We start from the raw sequence: 22335 nt of genomic DNA on the forward strand, positions 1-22335 counted from the left end.
ATTTGAATTGACTGGAATTGTGTTGATGGAAAAATGGATGTAAGGTCAATGTCAGTAAATGTAAAGTCATGCAGTATGGTGTGATTCAAGAAATATGATATAATATGATAATACATTATCGTATTATATTGGTGGGATTATACTTAAAGAAACTGGTCAAGTTAGGGATCATGGAGTTTTGATAGATACGAAGTTGAAGTTCACTGGCCATGTAGCAAAGATTACAGGTTCAACTCAAGCAATTATTGTTATGCTGAAACGAACTTTGACATGTAATAATAAGGATGTCATTTTGTCTCTTTGCAAAGCCTTGATAAGATGTCATTTGGACTATTGTGTGCAGATCTGGTCTCCTGGATTCTGTTGTCATTCTGATACAGTGGACAGAGTGCAAAGGACATTGATAGAAATGATATCAGAATTGCAGAATACTGATATCATTTTTTAAATGGTGATTATATGATTGATACTTACACACTTCTGAAAGGGTTATACAGAATTTCAGTTCATGGAATTTTTTTATTTTATGGAGGGTGGAGAGAGAAAGGACGAGAAGGTATTCTTGGAAGCTGAAAATTGATGCCACCAAAAAGGTGGGTAAGATCTATATTTTTCTCTCATAGAATGGTGCATGATTGGAATGGATTGCCATCAGATGGTGTGTGCAAACAATGTGAATGAATTCATGAACAAACTGATGCATTTAGTAAGTGGCCTCCCTTGATGAGCCCTGACTCCCTGGAGGTCTCTCTCTCTTAACAGTAATAATAATGATAAACATCAGATTATAACCTCATTGACCAGCACTGTGCCTTTAGGCTGGATGGTACGCTTTTCCAGATACCTCAGACAAAAAAAACATTCCTGGCACCAAAAATCTTTAACTCATTTAACAGAGAGCTCAGAAATGAATAATTGGAAGCAACCTTTGAGAGAGCATTAAGAATATTTCTTGATTCGTAAATGATGCTGAAACATTGTTTACTTTTATTTTATAATGAGGTTCAGAGTAAATATCAAATATTCATTGTAAATGAATATATATAGTAAAACCCCTTTTTTTACACTTTTCAGGAGACTGATGGAAAAAAGTGTAAATAGCAGGAAATGTAAAAAAACATAAAAAAAAGGCTAAAAGATGACTTACTGCTAGTATATGAGTACCAACTCGATTACAAAATTTAATAACTGAAAATAAATGAATTTACAATGACTTACATTTATCTATTTAAAAAAAATCTTTAATTGTTGATTTTTTTTTTTTTTTTTTTTGACATAACGCCAGATTGCTTTGCATTGATAAAATTAGTTTAATCCTTTATCCAAGTGTGAGCAAACAAAGTTTGCGCCTGAAAGTATCTTCAGGACTGGGTTAAGGTGGTACAACACCAGGGCAACTCGTTGCAAAGGTGGAGCAAGCTACCAACACTCCTATCTCAGTATCTCCTATAATGCAAAACACATCTCCTTGCAGATATGTCTAATGTTATGCATTAAGGGAAGGGCCACTACCCAGACTAGTTTTGACCTTTATTGAGGTAGAATGGGAGTGCATGTCTCTCATCATTGGCCTTTGGAGAATAAAGTGTGCTGAGGGTCAGCTGACAGTAAGAGAGGAGTATGATGTAAAATAGAGTAGGATAGTAGGAGGTAAAAGAGGCCTCAGTCAACCTGTTTAGCCGTATTAGGCTAATTGGTCTGTAACACATAATCTCCATTTATCTGTTCAGAAAAAAAATGGTTAAACAGAATTTTGTCTAATAATTTACTTAGAGGATCTTTTTGTGTTACTAAATATAATATCCTTATTTGTATTCCAGGTAATTAAATTTTACTGCTGTTATTGAGAAACTGAGGACTTATGGTCCGGGCTAAATATATGAATTGATCATAGAGGTCGAACTTAAGGTCCGGAGAGAAAAAATAAAAAAAAAAGGGATTTTTTTTTTTTTTTTTGAATACATTTAAAATATAAATTTTATTATTTAAATTTAAAAAAAAATCAAATAATAAAATAACAGGACTTAAGGTCCGGTGAGTTGAAATGAATAGGGACTTATAGACCTGGTACCATTGGGACTTAGAATGGGGTAGAGACTGCCCCGGGAGATGCCGCTCGCGAGGAGCGGCACCGCCTCGCTGTAAGCCTTTGCAGGGTTCTCAGCTCTACCCCCCTCATTTGGAGTAAAAGAAACCGTGCCAGCGAAAGCTTTGTGGCTAGGGAAGACAGAGTGGTTATTCTTTTTCCTACGGGGGGTTTGGTGGGGTTTTGTGGGGTCTAAAGAGATATACAGGGCTTGATGCATCCCTGTATAAGAAAGCATATTGATTCACAAATTTAAAATCTCCTAGTAAGTGCCTTTCTTGTGCAAGAAATTTGGGTAGGTAGAAAAAGAAACCTTTCCTTATTCTTGCATATATTAAATTTGCGTCTCGTACCTGGGATATTTTCCGTACCTTTCAAATGTGATATTTTAATACGTTGATTAGGAAGATAGTGAAATTTTGGGTTTTTTGGAATGGTGAGGGGAATTGTAGCCGTACGACCTCTTCTACTGTCAGCATGGGGATTCCCAATGCTGTGCCGAGTCTCCGCCAGATGCTTTGGGCTGGTGGGCAAAAATAAAAGAAATGTCCACCGTTTCCACATCCCGGCAGACATCGCAGAAGGGGTCGAATGGGCTAGGTACATACCGGGATTTCACCTGTTTCACCGAGAGCCACCTGTAGGCTATTCTCCAGGCTAGATCTCGATGAAAAGGCTGTCCCCAGCTGTTTTTGATATTTCTGAAGAGAATTTCATTATTTGTCCTGAGATTGGGTGTATCATGCCTGGAAAGTTGGAAGAAATCCCAGTATACTGCTTTGGGTTTTTGTGTGAGGATTGCTATTCCTCTGTCTCTGAGCGTTGTGATCGCTTTAACTAATGTACGGTACCACTTGGGCACCCCCTTTGAGCGGGGTCCAGCATAGTCCATGATCCCAAAGAGGGGGAGGAAAAGTCCTATGAAGTATCTAATTAGCAGGCCAGAAATGTGGTTGGAGTTTAAGGCCTTCCGTACGGTTTTGAACGTGTTTGCTTGTAGCAAGCTTTTGTGATTGGGCAGAGCGTAACCCCCTTCTTCCTGTTTGAGTTGTAGGTATTCTTTCTTTACTTCGTGTTTTCTCCCATTCCAGAAGAAATCAATGAGTTCTTTTGATAATTTATTTTCTTGTGACAGTGTGATGCCTGTGATGTTGACAGTGTGCATCAGCATTGGGGTGACGATTGTTCTTATTACTGTCGCTCTGCCATAAAAGGAGAAAAAGGTTGGTTTGAACAGCCTTATCCTGTCCCTGCTTGTCTCCTGTAATTTTTGGATTGGTAGTGCTAGGGTGTCTGAAAAAGGCACGCCTAGTATTGTTAAGGGCTGTGTCTGTAGCGTTAAACCGTAGGGAAGTCCAGAGCTATGGAAATTTCCAAAACTTTTGATTTTAGTTTTTTGTGCGTTAACACGAAGACCACTGACTATGCTGAACTTTTGCAGCATGTGCAGATGGATATAGATGGACTCAGAATCTCTGAGTGTGGCCACTACATCGTCCGTATATGCTACTATTTTGCATTGTCTGGAGACTTGGGGCAGTGGAATACCATTAATTGCAGGGGTGTTATCAATTCTTTTGATTAGGGGTTCTAATACTAGGGAGAAGAGCAGGGGGCTTAGCAGGCAGCCTTGCCTAACCCCTCTCTTTATGCGGATTGGTTCTGTCAGAAACCCATTAATAGATAGTTGGGTAGAGATGACATTAGCAGGTCATCTCTACCTATTAAACCTATTAAACTAATTTTATTATACTCTAACCAAGTGAAAAATAAACTTTCAACATCTTTCTCTAAATCCAGAGTAATTTATTAAAAAAAGGGTGGCACACCATTTGGCAACTCCTATAGGTAGAGATGACCTGCTAATGCTTCTGCATGGTATCTCTTCTTTGGCCTGGCTCCCACTGAAGAGACCTCAATAAAGGTCGAAACTAGTCTGGATAGTGGCCCTTCCCTTAATGCATGACATTAGACATATCTGCAAGGAAATGTGTTTTGCATCATAGGAGATACTGAGATAGGAGTGTTGGTAGCCTGCTCCACCTTTGCAATGAGTTGCCTGGTGTTGTACCACCTTAACCCAGTCCTGAAGATACTTTCAGACGCAAACTTTGTTTGCTCACACTTGGATAAAGGATTAAACTAATTTTATTATACTCTAACCAAGTGAAAAATAAACTTTCAACTGCTTTGCATTGAGTTCAATGCTTGACCTGTTTTTTACTATTGTGTTCAAAGTGGACACAGAGAGTTCAAGATCTTTTTCTAAATGCACACGTGTTCCGGCATGCCAATCTACACGTTGCAGAATTGCCATCTTTTCTTCTGCCGAAATACATTTTTTGTCTTTTCTCTTCATGTTACTAACATGGATAATCCATCACTGCAACTTGAAAGCAACTTTTACACGCTAAATTACGTAGCAGAAATTCTGCAATATCAATTCGTACTGTCATTGAAAAATCACGGTATCGTTCATCACTACATTGCTGCTGCAAGCGTGCAGGTCACTATGATGGCGGAAGCGAAACTACAGCCTAAAGCAACGCCATCTGGGAACAGAAATGCACAAATTTCTGCAGAAATCGATTCGAAAATCGATATTGCCACCCGAGAAAAAAACGTAAATCATGGGAAATTACGTCCACGTCAAGTTGTTAATGATGGGAAAACATATATCATAAGAATAAGCCTTAAGACGGAATCAACAGAAAATGACGTAAATTTCAGGAAAACGTTAAAAACGGAGTTTTTCTGTGTGTGTATATATATATATATATATATATATATTGTATTTCAATAATGTGGTAGATATTTTAGAAAGACAGGAAAGTCTAATTTTTTTTATCTACATGGAATCTTTTAAAATACTAAGTAAGCAGAAGACACTGACAAACACCAAAAATGGAGATCGTTGAAAAAGTATTGTTTGGAATGGTATTAGAAGCAACAAGCAAGGAAGTTCTCCCTGTCAGGTTGAATAATTAGAGAAGAGGCAAAATATTTCCATGAGAAAATGAACATATTTTAAAATTGCATGTATGCTCAAGGATGGTTGTACAGGTTTAAGTAATGTCATGGAGTTAATTTGTATAGTAATTTGTGGAGAGAAGCAGTCACTGGATTTTGAGGCTGCAGAAGACTTTGTAAAAAACATTTGAAGAAATGGTTCACAGCAAGTTATCTGCTACATAAGTGTATAACACAGATGAAATCAGATGTGGACCAAATCATCTATGCTGCACAACAGCAAACAAGACTCATCACTCGGATATAAACAAAGTAAAGAGTGGGTTACTATTTTGTGTTGTGCCAGTGTTGCTGGAACCCACAGATGCAAACTCCTTGTGCTTTCAAAATGCTGTCATCTGAGCACTTGCAGAGTATCTTTCCCCATTATCTATAAAGAATGTATGGATGATGAAACAGATATTCCAGGGATGATTCACAAATCATTTTGTATCAGAAGTAATCAGACATAACAAAACCTTATCCAGTTTAAAGATATATGAGAAAAGACATTTACAGTAAGAAAAATTATACCAAAAGCTATTGATGATAATATGATGTTTAAGAATGCTGTGATTGCATTTTAATCAAAGTGATATACATATTAATTTGGGTATGTATTACAACAATTTGAAATTTTCAATACAAAATTTATTGTTTAGTCACTGCATTTCATGGGCCTAAATAAAAAATAAATAAATAAATAAAAATAAAAAATTTACTCGAACTGTCTACAAATTATTATTATTATTATTATTACGGGTAAATCCAACGAGTCCTTAGACTCATTGAGGAAGGCCCTAAACATCATGTCCACACAACTATACGATATTCTCACAGTATCTATCATACTTGAAACTCTATCAGCCTTGAACTCAAACACCGTCATAGCACCCACAACAGACTCTGGCAGCTTATTTCACTCATTTACCACTCTAAAAGTAAAGAAACCAGCTCTAACACCCTTGTTAACAACACTCTTTCCCAGCTTCCATAGGTGTCCCCCTAGTTCTCCCACCACCAGTCCTGATCTCAAAAATATCCTCTGAATTAATCTTACTGAATTAACCCTTCAGCAATTTGAATGTCTCAATCATATCTCCCCTTTTCTGCCTATCAACTAATTTCTGCAACCCACAAATCTTCAACCTGTTCTCATAAGGTTCATCATAGGCCTGCTATCATCTTGGTCACTCGCCTCTGGATCCTCTCCACCTCCTCCCCATCAAGAAAAAACCTAGGTGACCAAATCTGGGCACAGTAGTTGAGATGAGGTCTTATCAAGGCTCGGTACAGAGGTACAATAACTTGCTTGTCTCTGCTCGTTAAAGTATTTTTCAACAACCAAGTGAGTCAATGAGCTGATTTAGCCACTTTTGCAATGTGTCCCCTAAACTTCATCTCCCTATCCACCAACACTCCCAAGTCCCTGGCCTCTTCAATCTCCTGGAGTACAGTTCCACCAATGTGGTATACTGCTGCTAATCTTTTCACCCCAAAATGCATAACCTTACATTTTGTCCCATTAAATTGACATCCATTTTCCTTAGCCAAGAACTCCAATCAATCCAAGTCGTCCTGCAAGATTTTGACATCTTCTGCATTAACTATTGCCCTATCCAACTTTGCATCATCAGCAAACAAATGAACTGTTCCTCTTAGATCATTTCCTATATCGTTAATGAACAAATTAAACAGCAGTGGTCCAAGAACAGAACCCTGCGGCACACCACTAGTCACAGGCCATCTTTTGGACTCTACTCCTGAATAAACTACTCTCTGATATCTCTCCATCAACCACCCACCTATCCATCTCCCCAACCCTATATCCATTCCCATATGTTGTAGTTTATGGATTAGAATTCCATGTGGTATCCTGTAAAATTCCTTAGCCAGGTCCAGCAGTATCACTGTAAACCCATTACCCTTATCCAGTTCAGCCGTCACTGTGTTATAAAACTTGAGCAAGTTACTGAGGTATGATCTACCCTTCACAAAGCCATGCTGTCCCCTGTACAGTATCTCATTTTCATCAATCCATTCCTGTATTTTTCTCTTGACTACTTTCTCCAAGACCTTGACAAAGATTCCTGATATGTTGATCGGTCGATAATTTGCAACAGTAGTCTTGGATCCTCCTTTATGCAGTTGAACTATTTTCTCCTCTTTCCACACCTTCATGACTAAACCAGACCCGAGACCCAGATTAAACAACATGGTCAAGGGCACTGATAATTCTTTAGCCACTTCACATAAGACCCGTGCCTCTATACCATCCAATTCCACAGATGTATTCACATTAAGGTTCTGTAATAGACTATTCACCTCCACTTCATTCATCACAATTCCCGTATAAACTAATGGTTCCTTCATTCTTTCTATGTCACCACCTGAATGATAGACTCTTGCAAAGTGCTCACTCATTAATTCCACTATATCGACTGATTCAGTGATCTCCTTACCATCGGCATTCCTTAAAATCATTCTGCCGTGTACAGTTTTTTTTTTTTTGCTTGCATCATATTGAAAGAACTGTTGGGAATTCTCTTTAGCTTGCATAGCTAGTTTTCTTTCATAATCCACTTTTGCTTTTCTTACTACACTCGCTACTTTTCTGGCCTGCACTTTATACTGTTCGTGTGCCTGCAGGTCACCTTTCTATTTAAATTCCCTCCACAGTTGTTTCTTTTTTTGCAGCTCAAGTTTAATGGTGTTATTCATCCATTTAACTCCACTTGTTTTACTATTCGGACACTAGGTATACAATCAGCCATAACCTCCTGTAAATGCCCCTTGACCACTTCTCATGCTCTATCGACATCCAGCCCCTTGCAGTTGTACATGCCATGACACTGATCCAAGCAATCTCCTAAGCTTGTCATACTTGCCAGCACGGTAATTCCACATATACCCTGTCTTAATCGAAAATTCCACACCTTTAGCCACCTCCCCGGTCAAGACCTTATGATCACTCTCGCCAATAGGTGGCAACATGGTCATATTCATTACAGTCAAATTCTCAGATGCTATTACCAAGTCAAGCACTCTCACACCCATAGTATTTTTAATTTCATGCTGTCTCGGATAGTTATCCTTTAATAAATGAATAAAATCCATTTCCTTCCTCACGTGTGTTCTCTACTCCTTCCAATCAATGTTACCGTAGTTGAAATCCCCCATAATAATTACCCTCCTTCCACTCATTTCATCAATTTGTTTATGCATACTATCTCCACCATCTATTCCATCACCTGGCCTATAGTAACATCCCAACTGTATATTTTGTTCTGCCAGTCTCAATCTCACATCAAATACCCTCAAATGAGCTCTTTTCACAGTCCTGCGATACAACTTCAATTCTCCTTGGCTGCAGTTCATCAGCTATCATCAATAACACTTCTCCCCCATTTTATTCTCTCTGTCTTCCTCCTAAACACAATATAACCTACACATTCTATCCCACTAACTATATCATCTTCTGTCAGCCATGTTTCACTAATGCCAATAACTTGTGGCCAGAAAGAGCCAATCAATGCCAAAAAATTCTTCCTTCTTGTTCCTAATACTCCTGGCATTGGTATACACTAAATACAGAGGTCCCTTTTTCCCAACACTATCTTGATGCATTATTCTAACTATCCCATTCCGATTTCTTGTCCTTAGTACTGGCTCGGGTACATTATATACATTCTTACACTCACCTGTCTTACTGATGTCCGCATATCCACTTCCCCCCCCCCCTATTCGGTAGTTCTAGTTTCCCTTGTTCTGCACATCCATTTTCACTTCATTCAGCAACACTTTTTCCAGTCTCCCCACACCAAATATCCATTCAGATGCAGGCCATCCATCTTGTATAAATCCTTTCGCCCATCAAACTCCTTCCACACATCCACGAATTCCACATCACACCGTCTGCATTACCTGTGCATAAAGTCATTTGCAATTATGGCCCTCCTTCTAAACTCCTCTCTATTGTACCCCGGCAACAGACTCACCATTCTAACTCTGTCACTCTTTTCTTTCACTACCTTTAACAATACTTTCACTACCTTTAACAATACTTTCAAGTCCTCTCTCATAAAAAATTTATCTCCTTTCAGTTCATTCGTACCTGCCACAACTAGCAATTCTTTCACCCTCTGTTTTTGTGCTCTGATACTCTCACTTACATCCTTAAATGCATAAATTGGAAAGCAAACCAATAATTGCGAGGAAGGAGTATAACAAGTACTTACTCAAACCCAAATTCAAGTGTTATACTGTGTCACACTTGATAATTTTTGTTGCTGCTCTGAGAATTTTGTCCAAGAGTTGCAATAATCTTCCAGAACAAAAGACAATTTAGTGTTTTCTTCCTTCAGTGACTGTTGTAGCATAACAGCATTGCACTGTTTTGGTAAATACTGTACTGTACTGTTGACTCCATAAGCTTCTTAGTATTTTCCCAAAAATTATTATCTCCTTAAAAATCCCACTGTAACAAGAGGAAAGGGTATATATCAAATGTTTTGAATTTTCCGATTAGAAACATATTTTATTTATGAGTTCAGAAAACTGCTGAATAGAAACAGAATCCGGTTAGTATACTGGATTGTATCCATTATTACATAATGACTTGACTGACGGTTATAACAATGTCTATTGAAAGTGTTTTCACTTGGTTATACTATAAATTAAAAATGCCAAGAAATTATATTCTTGGATAAAGGATTATACCAAGAATATAATTTCTTGGCATCTTTAATTTATAACAATATGTCTGTTTCGATATTTTGAAGCAAAACATTCCACTACAGTTTTTAAGTAGATGTGATTTGAATACGAAAGAGTTAAATGTAGATTTAACTTTAGATGGAAAGCAGGGTCGTGCTGATAAATTTTTGATAATCTGCTCACTATACAATATATATATATATATATGGTATATACACACACACACCGGTGTCCACAACCTAAGGATGAACTACATTTTTACCTGTATATAAAAAAAGGTTTCATGACTACAGCCAAATGTGGGTATAAATTTATTGCCAGCATACCAATAAATTATATTACAGAAAAAATGTGTAGTAAATTTCATACAAGTGAAATTGCAATACATTTTTAGCAAAAGTTACAAAAATTTCCAAAGGATGTAGTTAAGGGATAGATCAGCAAGGAACAACAATTAATGTTAATGTGTATGTTGAAACATTGACGAAACTTGACAAGTAATTCAGCATATTCAGAAGTTTGGGTGAGAAATTTTTATCCACTCACCCTATACCCCCCCCCCCCCCTCCAACCTTGCACCCAATGACCATATGAAGTGGTGACTCTCATCTCGGCGCCTTGAAGAAGATGAGGAACTGAAGAACACTGTAACTTCAGTAGTTGAATTCACTGGCAGCAAACATTTTGATGCAGTATAAAGAAGCTTTTGCCACAATACCAGAAATGCTTGGAAGTCAGTGGCAACTATGTGGAAAAATAAAGTATATGTAGATATTTTAGCATGTAATAAAACTTTTTTCTTCTATACCAGACTTTTTCACATTTTTGACCAGACCGTACTTTCTGTATGTTTCTCGTACATAGACACTGATAGAATCTCTCCACAAAAAAGAGAAGACCAATGGTAGAATTTGCATAAGGTCCTGAGTTAAAGAAAATTAATGGTAGGGTTAACTTCTGAGATAGTTCATGTCAGCGTGTATAGGCATGAAAATAACTAACACAACTACATATATTGATGTATTTATAATGTCATTAGCTTTTTTTTATCATATTATCATTCATATCATTTCATTGTCTTGTTTTATAGCGTGGTGAAATAAGTAACTTCCAGTATCTCATGCATTTGAATACCTTAGCTGGCCGCTCTTACAATGATCTTATGCAGTATCCTGTATTCCCATGGGTTTTGGCAGACTATGATGCTGAAGTAAGATTCATTTTATTATTGTTCATTGTAAACAGAGATATCACTATGTAATATGATATGAGCTTTCATTGCTTGTTGTTGTTGTTATTATTTACTCAGTCATCTCCATGGAGTCCGACTCATTGTGAGAGGCTTACTCTCACCATTATCACAAGAACTATCAAACTTCTTGAACTTATTCATCAACAAGGCATTGATTACCAACTCTGACAACCTATTCTGCTTATTTGCCATTTTCCTCCAAGCAAAAAATCCAATCTTCATGGCTTTTCAGGGATGACCTTTTCTTCTCACCTTTCTTAGTATGAAGGTCAAAATTTCAACCCTCATCTTACGGTCATCATCTGGAGTATATACATAATTATGCTGAGTATGCCAAAGTTTCTGATATAATCAACTGTTATTATCCTATCCTCTTCTTGTGTGAAAAAAAAAAAGAATTTACAACTAAGTTGCGTTAATGATGAATGCATCATTAATCATTAGTGGTGGTCTAATCGTTATTTAAAATAGGGACTGAGATTTGTTATTAACAAATTAAGGCTAACATCCTTGAGTTAGTCTTAATATTGTCATAATAATTACTTGTCATCAATTATTTTCATTTAAAAAAAAATTACAGTTATTAAAGTGTTCAGATCTTAGTATATGCTCTCTACTGCTTTTCATGATGATGCTCTCAGCTAATTGACAGTGAAACATGTCAAAGTGTTTCACTGTCAATTAGCACAGTAAACATGTCAAAGTTTATCTAATTTTCTTTTTAATAAATCTATAAGTTTCACTTTACAATTTTTATTTCTGTAATTATCACATCAAGTAAATAACCTTATATTTGCCACTTCAGTTTTGAATGTGTATATTTATTCTTAAAAAAATCATAGATGTATAATAATTAACACATCTGTACAATGTTATGTTTGTTAGTAGTATATTGTATTAGTTCTCTAGTATACATAATCTGATATTTTAGATGGTAAGCATACATATAGCTGTTCTCAGTTAATTTTGTGAACATCTTCTGGGGTGGGGTCTTTTCTACCACATTTGGTGGATCTTCGACACCATTTCTTCATCCTTAGGGATAAGATATTGGTTGGGAAGATCCAGAGGCAAATATCTATGATGGTGACAAGTTTGTGGAATGCTCCTTATGAGATAGATTGAAGGTTTGCAGGTTACAAAATTTGGTGTTGATGGGCATAAAAGAGGGATATAATAAAAACATATAAGTCACTAAAGTAAAAAAAAAGTTACATTTAAGTGACGAGTACCAGTTCGTTTGTTTTTTTTATTAGCTAGTAAAATTGGTTAAAAGAAAATAAATTTCATATATAGTGCACCTGTTCTTGGAAACACCTTATTATGAATTATATTACTCACATAGCTAAGTTACTGGTATAAAAGTAAAAATTGTATTTTTTAATGTTTTATTATGCTTTTACATTTATGTTGATGGTATGTCAAAACTCAACACGTAATTAACTTATCTCACACCATTCAAGTAAAGTGGTGTTAGGGTAATAGGACACTAACTCAGATAAGACATCAGACACCCTTATTTATTCATTTTTTTATTGTGTGCCATTATAATTCCTTTACTTTTTGATTACTTGACCTTGAGAATAAATGTCTGCCTTAGTAACAAAATTGAAATACTGTGCTGTGTAAATCCATTATATTTTATTGTAGTATCTATATTAAATTTTCTTTCAATTTACTTTTTTTTTTCAGGAACTTGATCTTAATGATGCTGCCACATTCCGTGATTTCTCAAGACCAATGGGTGCCCAAACACCAGATCGTTTAGACCAGTTTAAGAAACGATATAAGGAGTGGGATGATCCTCATGGTTTGTGTTTATATTTTCATTCAGCTTAGGCAATTCAGACTAATAAATATATTCTGTATATATAAATATAGTATATACTGTATATATAAAAATACTAAGATTTTTACTTGTGCTATGTGTCATCAGCAAAGATCATGGCTAGAACTGCTTCATCAAAAATAAGTATTATTATTATTATAATAAAAAACTCCAAGATCTCATGGAGTCAAAGACTCATCTGGGAGGTCCTTTTATCACACACACACACACCGCTCATCATACCATGCCTTGAACACATTCACAACTCTGCACGAAAAACGCCTGCCTCTCACTCCCCTTCTCACACCCTCTTTATACAGTTTCCAGGGATGACCTCTGGTTCTCCCACTTCTCCAGCATTAATCCTATAACAATCCTATAACTAATATAGTGCAACTATGATAGAGACCTACCAACTTGTAGGTCTCTATCATATCTCCCCCTCTTCCTCCTGTCCACCAGACTCTGCAAATTACATCTTCTCAATCTTTCCTCATACTGGACATTCCAGAGGTCAGAAACTACCTTGGTCAATTGCCTTTGGACCCTTTCCAACATCTCTTCATCCTTCTGAAAACCAGGTGGCCAAATCTGGGCACAATAGTCCATGTGTGGCCTAATCAAAGCCTTATACAACGGAACAAGAATCTCCCTACTTCTACACGTCAGTGTCCTCCGCATCATTCCCAGAAGCCTTTGTGTTGTCTTCACAATTTTGGCTATGTCTCTCCGAAATTTCAAGTCCTTATCCACTATCACTCCCAGATCTCTTATTTCCTCCACCAACAACAATATATCCTCACCAAGCATTAATTCTGCATCCCATCTTTGATTTCCAAATTTTAAAACCTTACATTTTGCAACGTGGAACTCACATCTCCATTTCGGTGCCCAATCGCTCAATTTATTCAAGTCTTCTTGTAGGCCACAACATCTTCACTACTCTTCATGGTTCATCCCAACTTTGCATTATCTGCACACAACTGAATATCACCACTCAAATCTTCACCTATATCGTTAATATATAAATTAAACAGTAATGGTCCCAAAACAGACCCCTAAGACACTCCACTAGTGACTTTCCTTTTCCTGGATATCGCTCCCCCATACACAACATGTTGATACCTATCAGATAGCCAGTCTCCAATCCAATGCACTAATTTAATATCCAACCCCATCTGCTCTAGTTTGACTATCAATTTATCATGAGTTACTCTATCAAAAGCCTTTGCGAAATCTAAGTATATTACTGTGTATCCTTCTCCTCTGTCCAAGGAAGCAGTCACTTTATTGTATTAAGTAAGTAGATTATTAAAACATGATCTCCTTTTAGCAAATCCATGCTGTCCATCAAAGATAATACCATTGTTGTCAACCCAACTCTGGATCCTAGTTCTCACAAGGTTCTCCAACAACTTGACCACAACACCTGACACACAGATAAGCCTATAGTTTGATGCTTGAGTTCGATCACCTCCTTTATGAAGTAGCACAATCTTTCCCTCCTTCCACTCCTTAGGGACTTGATCGAGTGCAAGACTCGTATTAAAAAAATATGTCAAGGCAGGTGTTAACTCCCTGGCACATTCCTTCAGAATACGTGGCGATATATTATCAAGTCCCACAACCTTATTAACATCTAGTTTACTCAACTCCCTCATACACCTCTTGCTCACTTAAAGTCAGTCTCTCCTCCCCATCATTAACTGCTCTCAATCTCTCCATGAAGTCACAATCACAAGATTGAAAAACCTTTATGAATTGCTCATTAAGTATCTCCACTACATATTCTGCAACAGCTGTCTTTATACCATTTTCTCCAATCATTGTCATCCTTCCATAATCATTCTTTCTTTTGGTGGCCACATATTGAAAGAACTCCTTGGGATTCTTTTTGGCTTCATTAGCTAACTGTTGTTTATACCTCTCTTTAGCTACCCTCACCAACCAAGTCATCCTCCTTGCTTGGTCTTTGTAGACCTCATGGAATTGGTTATTTCCACTTCTCTTATGCTGCCTCCCCAATGCCGTCTTTCTCTGTATTGCATGCTTAATCTCCTTATTCATCCATCTCACACCTACCTTATTTAATCTTCTCACCCTTGGAATACACTTAGACATTGCATCTACTAGATAGTTTTTGAAAATCCCCCAAGCTGCATTGATCTCCTTTCCAGCTAACTCCTCATTCCATGGTAATCCTGCAAGCTGTCTCCTAAACTCTTCATAATCACCCCCCCCCCCCTTCTAGTTCCACATATACCCTTTTCTCACAGAGGTCCTCACACTGCTGGCAACCACCCAGTAATCACCTCATGGTCACTCTCACCAACTGGTGGATGATTTGGCATATATATTTATAATTACATCCTCTGATGAGGTGGCCAAATTCAAGACCCTCAATCCTCACGTGCCCTCTGTTATATAATGTCTGAGGTAGTTATTCCTCAAAAACTTAAGAAACTCATTTTCTTTACTTCAAGTTGCTATCTCATCATTCTAGTCTATATTGCCATAATTAAAATCACCCATTTCTTATTTGCTTGACTAATTTCATTATACATTTCATTATTGCCACCATCCACATTACCTGGTCTATAACAACATCCAACCAAGTATTTGATCCATTCACCTCTATCTCAAACCATACTGCCTCAAAACTACTGGCACTATTTCTCTTTTGTATGGACATAACTCTTTCTCTATCATCAATAGCACTCTCCCTCCCTTTTTACCCCTTCTACCCTCATGAAACACATCATACCCTTCCATCTCTATTCCTGTTAGGATGTCGTCCTCTTCCAACCATGTCTTACTTATTCCGACAATCTTTGGGTGAACAGACGCAATTAATGCAACCGTTTCATCTGCCTTGTTTCTTATACTTCTAGCATTTGTATACAAACACAACAGCTCATTTCTGGATCTACAGCTAGTTCCACTGATACCACTCACTTGATGTGATCTCTCCATGCTTGACTGGGGCCATTTCCCTTTCTGCTTATTCATTTTAAAACCCTTTTCAATTCCAACTGTTTTCTCTTGATCTCAGGTCATCCCATTTCTTTCCTATCTACACATGCTCTCACTTCCTCTTGGAGCATCCACCTTTCTCACGCTGTGTACCCCTGTCCACCCTGAGCCTACCCATTTCCCTGCTCCTCTTGCAGACCCATTCTCTCATTTTCTATACTCATGCCACTCACTTCCTCATTCATAACCACCTCTTCAATCTCTCCTGTCTTACTCTCCTTCTCTTCCACATAATTTTCCACTTGATCTGATTCATTCTTTCTCACTCTACTCACTTCTCTACCTTCCAGCAGCAGTCTCTCCAAGTGAATCTCACCATAACCACTCAAATGCAGTCCATCGCTCCCATACAGTTCACTTCTTCCTTCAAACTCATTCCACACTTTAACAAACTGTACTCCCATCTCCTCACACATTTCAGCCAGCATATCATTCATAATCCTTGCTCTCTGCCTCATCTCACCACAGTCATACCTAGGCAACATGCTGACTACCCTTCCTGTTACACTATTCTCTTTTATCCTTCTAAGCAGCCTCCTTACATCCATTCTGACTTGCTCTTTGTCCTCTGTCAAATCATTTGTGCTGATTAAAACCATCAACTCCTTTGCTTGCTCCCTCCTCATATCCAATGCCTCAATCACTCTACTCATTTTACCACCTGGGAAACATACCTTGTGCATCCTATCATCCCGCACACCTTTAATAATGGAGTTGCCATATAACGCCACTCACTCATCTTCCGTTAACTCTTTTCATGCCATCATGATTAGTTTTAATAGTTTTTACCAGAATTTTCTTAATTTCATTCCTCATCCATTTCATCTCTTTCCTCATCCAATCCAATTCAACTTCCGAATCTTGCGTCACATTTTCTCTATCATTCATTCTTTCTAATATTCTAACCCTCGACACCCTCTTCTCACTCTCACTCTCATTCATCCTTCAATTATTCCACCAATATTATTTCATGTAATATTGGTGGAAAACTGTATGTGTCAGTGAAAATTTGTTTAATAGTGATAATTATGATTAAATGCATGATAACTATCTAGGTTGTTAGTAGGTTTATACAAAATTTTGTAATACAGCTCATAGTTAATGAAGGTAAAATAGTGGTGAGAATAACCAGATGCACAGTGTTAAAACCAAATGTGATGTAGTGTGGATTTTTCAAAGATGGCTCATTGTCAGGAATATAGTGTGTATGTTTGAGAGAATATGGAAGATGTATTTGTCAAAAGATTAAACAAGAGAATTGAGAGGGTTCAGATGTGTAGAAACCTTGATATTGTAGGAATGGAAAAGAGCATGACTGATGGACTGACAGTAAAAATGATTGTGGGAATGGAAATCAGCACAGAGCAGGAGCAATTGCATATACAAAGTCCTCCTTATTTGACACCTGTTTCTGGTGGAAGGGACTTTTCGATGATGGTACTGGCCTTTTCATTCTCCCTCTTTTCTTTGCTTTTCTCCCCGTATTCTTTGCTCTACCTCTCCAGAGATGCTTTCTTGCTATTCTGTCTTTCAGACATCACTGGGATCAATGCCCTGCCACTGTGTAGTGCAATTCATGGGCAACCATCTGGAAAGGATGATCCTGGTAGTCTTGTGCTATTTTGGCCTCTGCTTCAGCAAAACGGGCAGTCCTGGATGACTCAGCAAGCATTAATTAACTGGTGGGATTGCCTACAAGAATCAGTGATGTTGCAGTAAGTCTGCTACCCCCATAGTCTGTGGACAAGACCTAAGCCTTGATGTGATGCAAGTATAGTGTCTGGGGTAGCTAGCCCTGTAATTTCAGTTCCAGACACAATTGTTGGTTGCTGGCTAATGGATATCCATGTGTTGCTCTGTAATGGGTAGGCAGCTGTGGTTCAAAAAAAAAAAAAAAAGCCCTTCAGCATGAATTCTTCATCCTCAAATATTTCAGGGGCCCTAACAAAGTCCAAGCCAAGTACTGATATCATAAATCCATCTTTTGTTAACAGACGTAAGAAACAAAAGACTAATACGATCATAAATCTACCAGTGTTTTTCATTATCCATGCAACAGGTGAAAATCCAATTGGTAAAATGTCACCTACCTTATTGAAAAGGGATTAGATGGACTAGCACTAGCAGAATCTCTCAAAACAATTAAGAATTTATGTTCTGAAGATATCCTTGAGGAAACTCATGTCAGCAACATTAAAATCATCTAATAAGCTATTAGATGCTTTTAGTAGCATCTAATTGCTTAGATGCTACTAAAAGCAACATCAATGGGTGGGATACCAATTAAGTAGCACTTCATAAAACATTAAACTCTTTTAGAAGAGTGATATCAGAATGGGACCGATCTCCTTGATGTTCCAGATGAGGAGATATGTAGAGCTTAAAGATAAAGGTGGATTTTCACAAATGGACTTTGTTAGAGCCCCCCCCCCCCCCCCCCCGAGATATTTGAGGATAAAGAATTCATGCTCAAGGGCATTTTTGGCACCATAGCTGCCCACCCATTACAGAGTGACCATGAAGTGATTACTTGGATGGTTGCCAGCAGTGTGAGGAAGAAAAGGGTACATGTTGAACTACAAGGCTAGTTATTATGAGGAGCTCAGGAGACACCTTGCAACTGTAGAATGGAATGAGGAATTAGCTGAAAAAGAGATCAATGCAACTTGGCAGATATTCAAGCACTATCTAGTAGAAGCAATGTCTAAATGTATTCCAAGAGTCAGAAGGTTAAATAAGGTAGGTGTGAAATAGATGAATGAAGATATTAAGCATGCGATACAGAGGAAAAAGGCATTATGGAGGCATCATAAGAGAAGTGGTAATAATCAATTCCATGAGGATTACAAAGAACAGGAAACGAGGATGACCTGGTTGATAAGGGTAGCAAAAGTGAAGTATGAGCAGCAGTTAGCTAATGAAGCCAAAAAGAATTCTAGGGAATTCTTTCGATATGTAGCCAGCAAAAAAAAAAAGGAATGATTATGGAAGGATGCCATTGATTGGAAAAAATGGTATAAGAATAACTGCCGTGGAAGATATGGCAAAGATACTTAATGAGCAATTCATAAAGGTCTTTCTTTCTTGTGAATGTGATGTCATGGAGAGTTTGAGAGCAGTTGATAATGGGGAGGAGAGACTGACTGTAATTGAGCAAACGATGTTAATAAGGCTGTGGGACTTGATAATATATCACCAAATATTCTGAAGGAATGTGCCAGGAGTTGGCATCTGCCTTGACATATTTTTTAATATGGGTCTTGCACTGGGTCGAATTCCACAAGATTGTGCCACTTCATAAGGGAGGTGATAGAATTCAAGCATCAAATTATAGACCTATCTGTGTGTCATGTGTTGGAGAAGCTGGTGAATCTGAGAACTAGGATCCAGAATTGGGTTGACAACAATGGTATTATCTTTGATGGATAGCACAGATTTGCTAAAGGGAGGTCATGTTTTCATAATCTACTTACTTATTACAATAAAGTGACAGCTTCATTGGACAGAGGAGAGGGATACATACTAGTATACTTAGATTTTGCAAAGGCTTTTGATAGATTACCTCATGATAAGTTGATAGTCTAACATAGAGCAAATGGGATTTGATATTAGATCAGTGCATTGGATCGGAGACTGGCTGTCTGATAGGTATCAGCAAGTTGTGTATGGGGAAACAATATCCCAGAAGAGGAAAGTCACTCGTGGTGTGCCATGGTCTGTTTTAGGACCGTTGCTGCTCAACCTGTATGTTAATGATATTGGCGAAGATTTGGATGGAGATTTTCAGTTGTTTGCAGATGATGCAAAGTTGGGACGAACTATTAAGAGTAGAGAAGATGTTGTGGCCTTACAAGGCTTGAATAAATTGAGTGAATGGGCATGGAAATGGGGGATATGAATTCAATGTTGCAAAATGTAAGATTTTAAAATTTGGGAAGCAAAGATGGGATGTAGAATTTATGCTTGGTGGGGGATATATTGTTGGAAGTGGAGGAAATAAGAGATCTTAGGGTGATAGTGGATAAGAATCTGACATTTATTACATTGCCAAAATTGTGAGGACAGCAAAGAATTCTAGGAATGATATGGAGAACACTGACTTGTAGAAGTAAGGATATTCTTGTTTTCATTGTATAAAACTCTGATTGGGCCACACATGGACTACTGTGCACAGATTTGGTCACCTGGTTTTCAAAAGGATGAAGAGATGTTACAAAAGATCTAGATGCAACTGACTAAGGTAGTTTCTGATCTGTGGAATGTCGAATATGAAGAAAGGTTGAGAAGATGCAATTTATAATGCCTGGTTGATAGGAGTAAGAGGAGTGATATGATAGAGACCAAGTTAGTAAGGGGTTATTATAGGATTAATGTTGGAGAGGTTTTACAGAAAACGGTGGGAGATCAGGGGAGAACCAGAGTTCATCTCAGGAAGCTGTATAAGGAGGATGTGAGCAGATAGTGAGAAGCAAGTGTTTTGCATGCAGAGTTGTGAATGATTGGAATGCTTTCTGAGAGTGTGGTTTCTGCAGAGAATTTGAGTGTGTTTAAGGCACGGTATGATGAGCTGTGTGTATGACAAAAGGTCCTCCTAGATGAGTCTTTGACTTCATGAGGTCTTGAGAAAATAATAATAATCATAAACGAGATTCTTGGATGTTGATTATCTGTGCCATGAGGCCAAATAGAGAACATATCATCTATATCTTAACCAGGTGGAAGGTTTTGAGGGGGAGTCTGAGTCAAGCATGCTCTTCAACATGTGGTTATTCTCCTGGTTATAGTTTAACTTTGAGTTGTGTATTATGAATGTATCCTATCTCCAGTCTTATTTATCATCTGTGTGAATAACATTATGAAGGATAGTGGTATGAAGTTGGAAAGTGATAACAAAGTTCCAAAATATTAAACTTAGCTCTTTGCTTTATGCGGATCACATTATTGTCCTTTGAAAAATTCTGTCAATGGATCCTTTAACTGAATAAGTGCTATAACAGATTTAGCATAAATATCAGCAATAAAAAGATAACAGGCAAGAACACAAATATCTCCTTCATTCTCCACTGAAAATCCTATACTACAAATGATATATTTCAGTTATTTAAGCACAATGTTTAATGACATCATCATCATCAAATTCCTGTCATGTACCCTCAAGGGGGTGTACAGGATATGATAGTACTACATGAAAAAATTACATCATTACTAACTTCCTATCTACAGTTTTCCTCCAAATCAGTCTGTTACTTGTCAAGACTCCAACATTATCAGATCTTATATTTCTATCATCTAAGGTACTTTGTACCATATCAATCCACCTATATCTTGGTCTTCCTCTGGGTCGTTTTGTAGCCAACCTAGCAGAGAAGGCTTGTTTTGCTAATCTTTCTTCGACCATTCTGTTTAGGTGACCATACCACCTGAGATTAGCTCTGCTAACACATTCCTGGATGTTGACAATGTCAAGTTCTTTCCTAATATCCTAATTTTTAATATGATATTGCCATTGATGCCATCTGTTCACACCTATAATCTTTCTCAGGACTCTCATATCTGCAGTCTCTAGTCTTTGGTCAAGTGTTTTACTTCTGACCCAGCTCTCAGATCCATAAGTTAAAACTGGTTTGAACACTGTCTTGTATACAGCTAATTTAGTGTTCTGACTAATTTCTCTCTTATTCCATATGAATTTATTCAATTGACTTCCCACCATTCCAGCTTTGCTGATTCTGTTGTCTATTTCTAAATTTAATTTACCATGCATAAGTAGCTGAAATGTTTTACTTGTTCCACAGGTTCTCCATTCACAACACAGTTGACATTTTCAATGATTCTGCCTATTTTCATTGTCTTTGTCTTTTTATTGCTGACCGTCATACCATATCTATTACAACAGCTATTCAATTTAGTCAGAGAATCTTGCAGACTTGTAGCGGATTTATTTAGAAGTATAACATCATCCGCATAAAGCAAAGAGCTGACATTAACATCTCCAATTTTGATATCCTGTTTAATACCGCTTTCCTTCCTAATGTGATCCATATAGATAATGTACATCCTTGTCTCACACCAGATTTAACATTAAACCATCTTCCTGTACTTCCTTCGATTCTAACTGCTGACTTACAACTCAAATAAAGACTAAGTATTGCTTGATATAATGCCTCATTGACACCATATAACTGTAGCGTATTGAATAGCTTCTCTCTTGGCACCTTGTCATATGTCTTTTCCAAATAGACACAACTTAGATACAGATCTTTCTTATATTCCCATGCCTTCTCGACTATTTGTCATAAAGTGAAGATCTGATCCTGACAGCCTCTATTTGGCCTGAATCCAGCTTGTTCTTCACCAAGCTTTTCTTCCACAATTCTTCTCAACCGTTTCTCAAGTATACTTGCATAGATC

The 22335-nt window shown here is 37.5% G+C and overlaps 1 protein-coding gene across 3 annotated transcripts in view; it reads left to right on the forward strand.

Annotated features, from left to right (window-relative positions):
* The window catches only part of bchs (WD repeat and FYVE domain containing 3 bchs), a 1305514-nt gene that overhangs the window by 1042983 nt on the left and 240196 nt on the right, over positions 1–22335 (forward strand). For all 3 annotated transcript variants that reach the window (XM_090399415.1, XM_090399420.1, XM_090399430.1), the window contains exons 55-56: positions 10902–11021; positions 12756–12873. In XM_090399415.1, coding sequence (XP_090255541.1) covers positions 10902–11021; positions 12756–12873 — 238 coding nt within the window. The remainder of the gene's footprint in view (positions 1–10901; positions 11022–12755; positions 12874–22335) is intronic.

Source organism: Typopeltis vanoorti, chromosome 1 (assembly GCF_054136105.1).
Source record: "Typopeltis vanoorti isolate ZY-2024b chromosome 1, IOZ_Tvanoo_1.0, whole genome shotgun sequence".
NCBI lineage: Eukaryota > Metazoa > Arthropoda > Arachnida > Uropygi > Thelyphonidae > Typopeltis > Typopeltis vanoorti.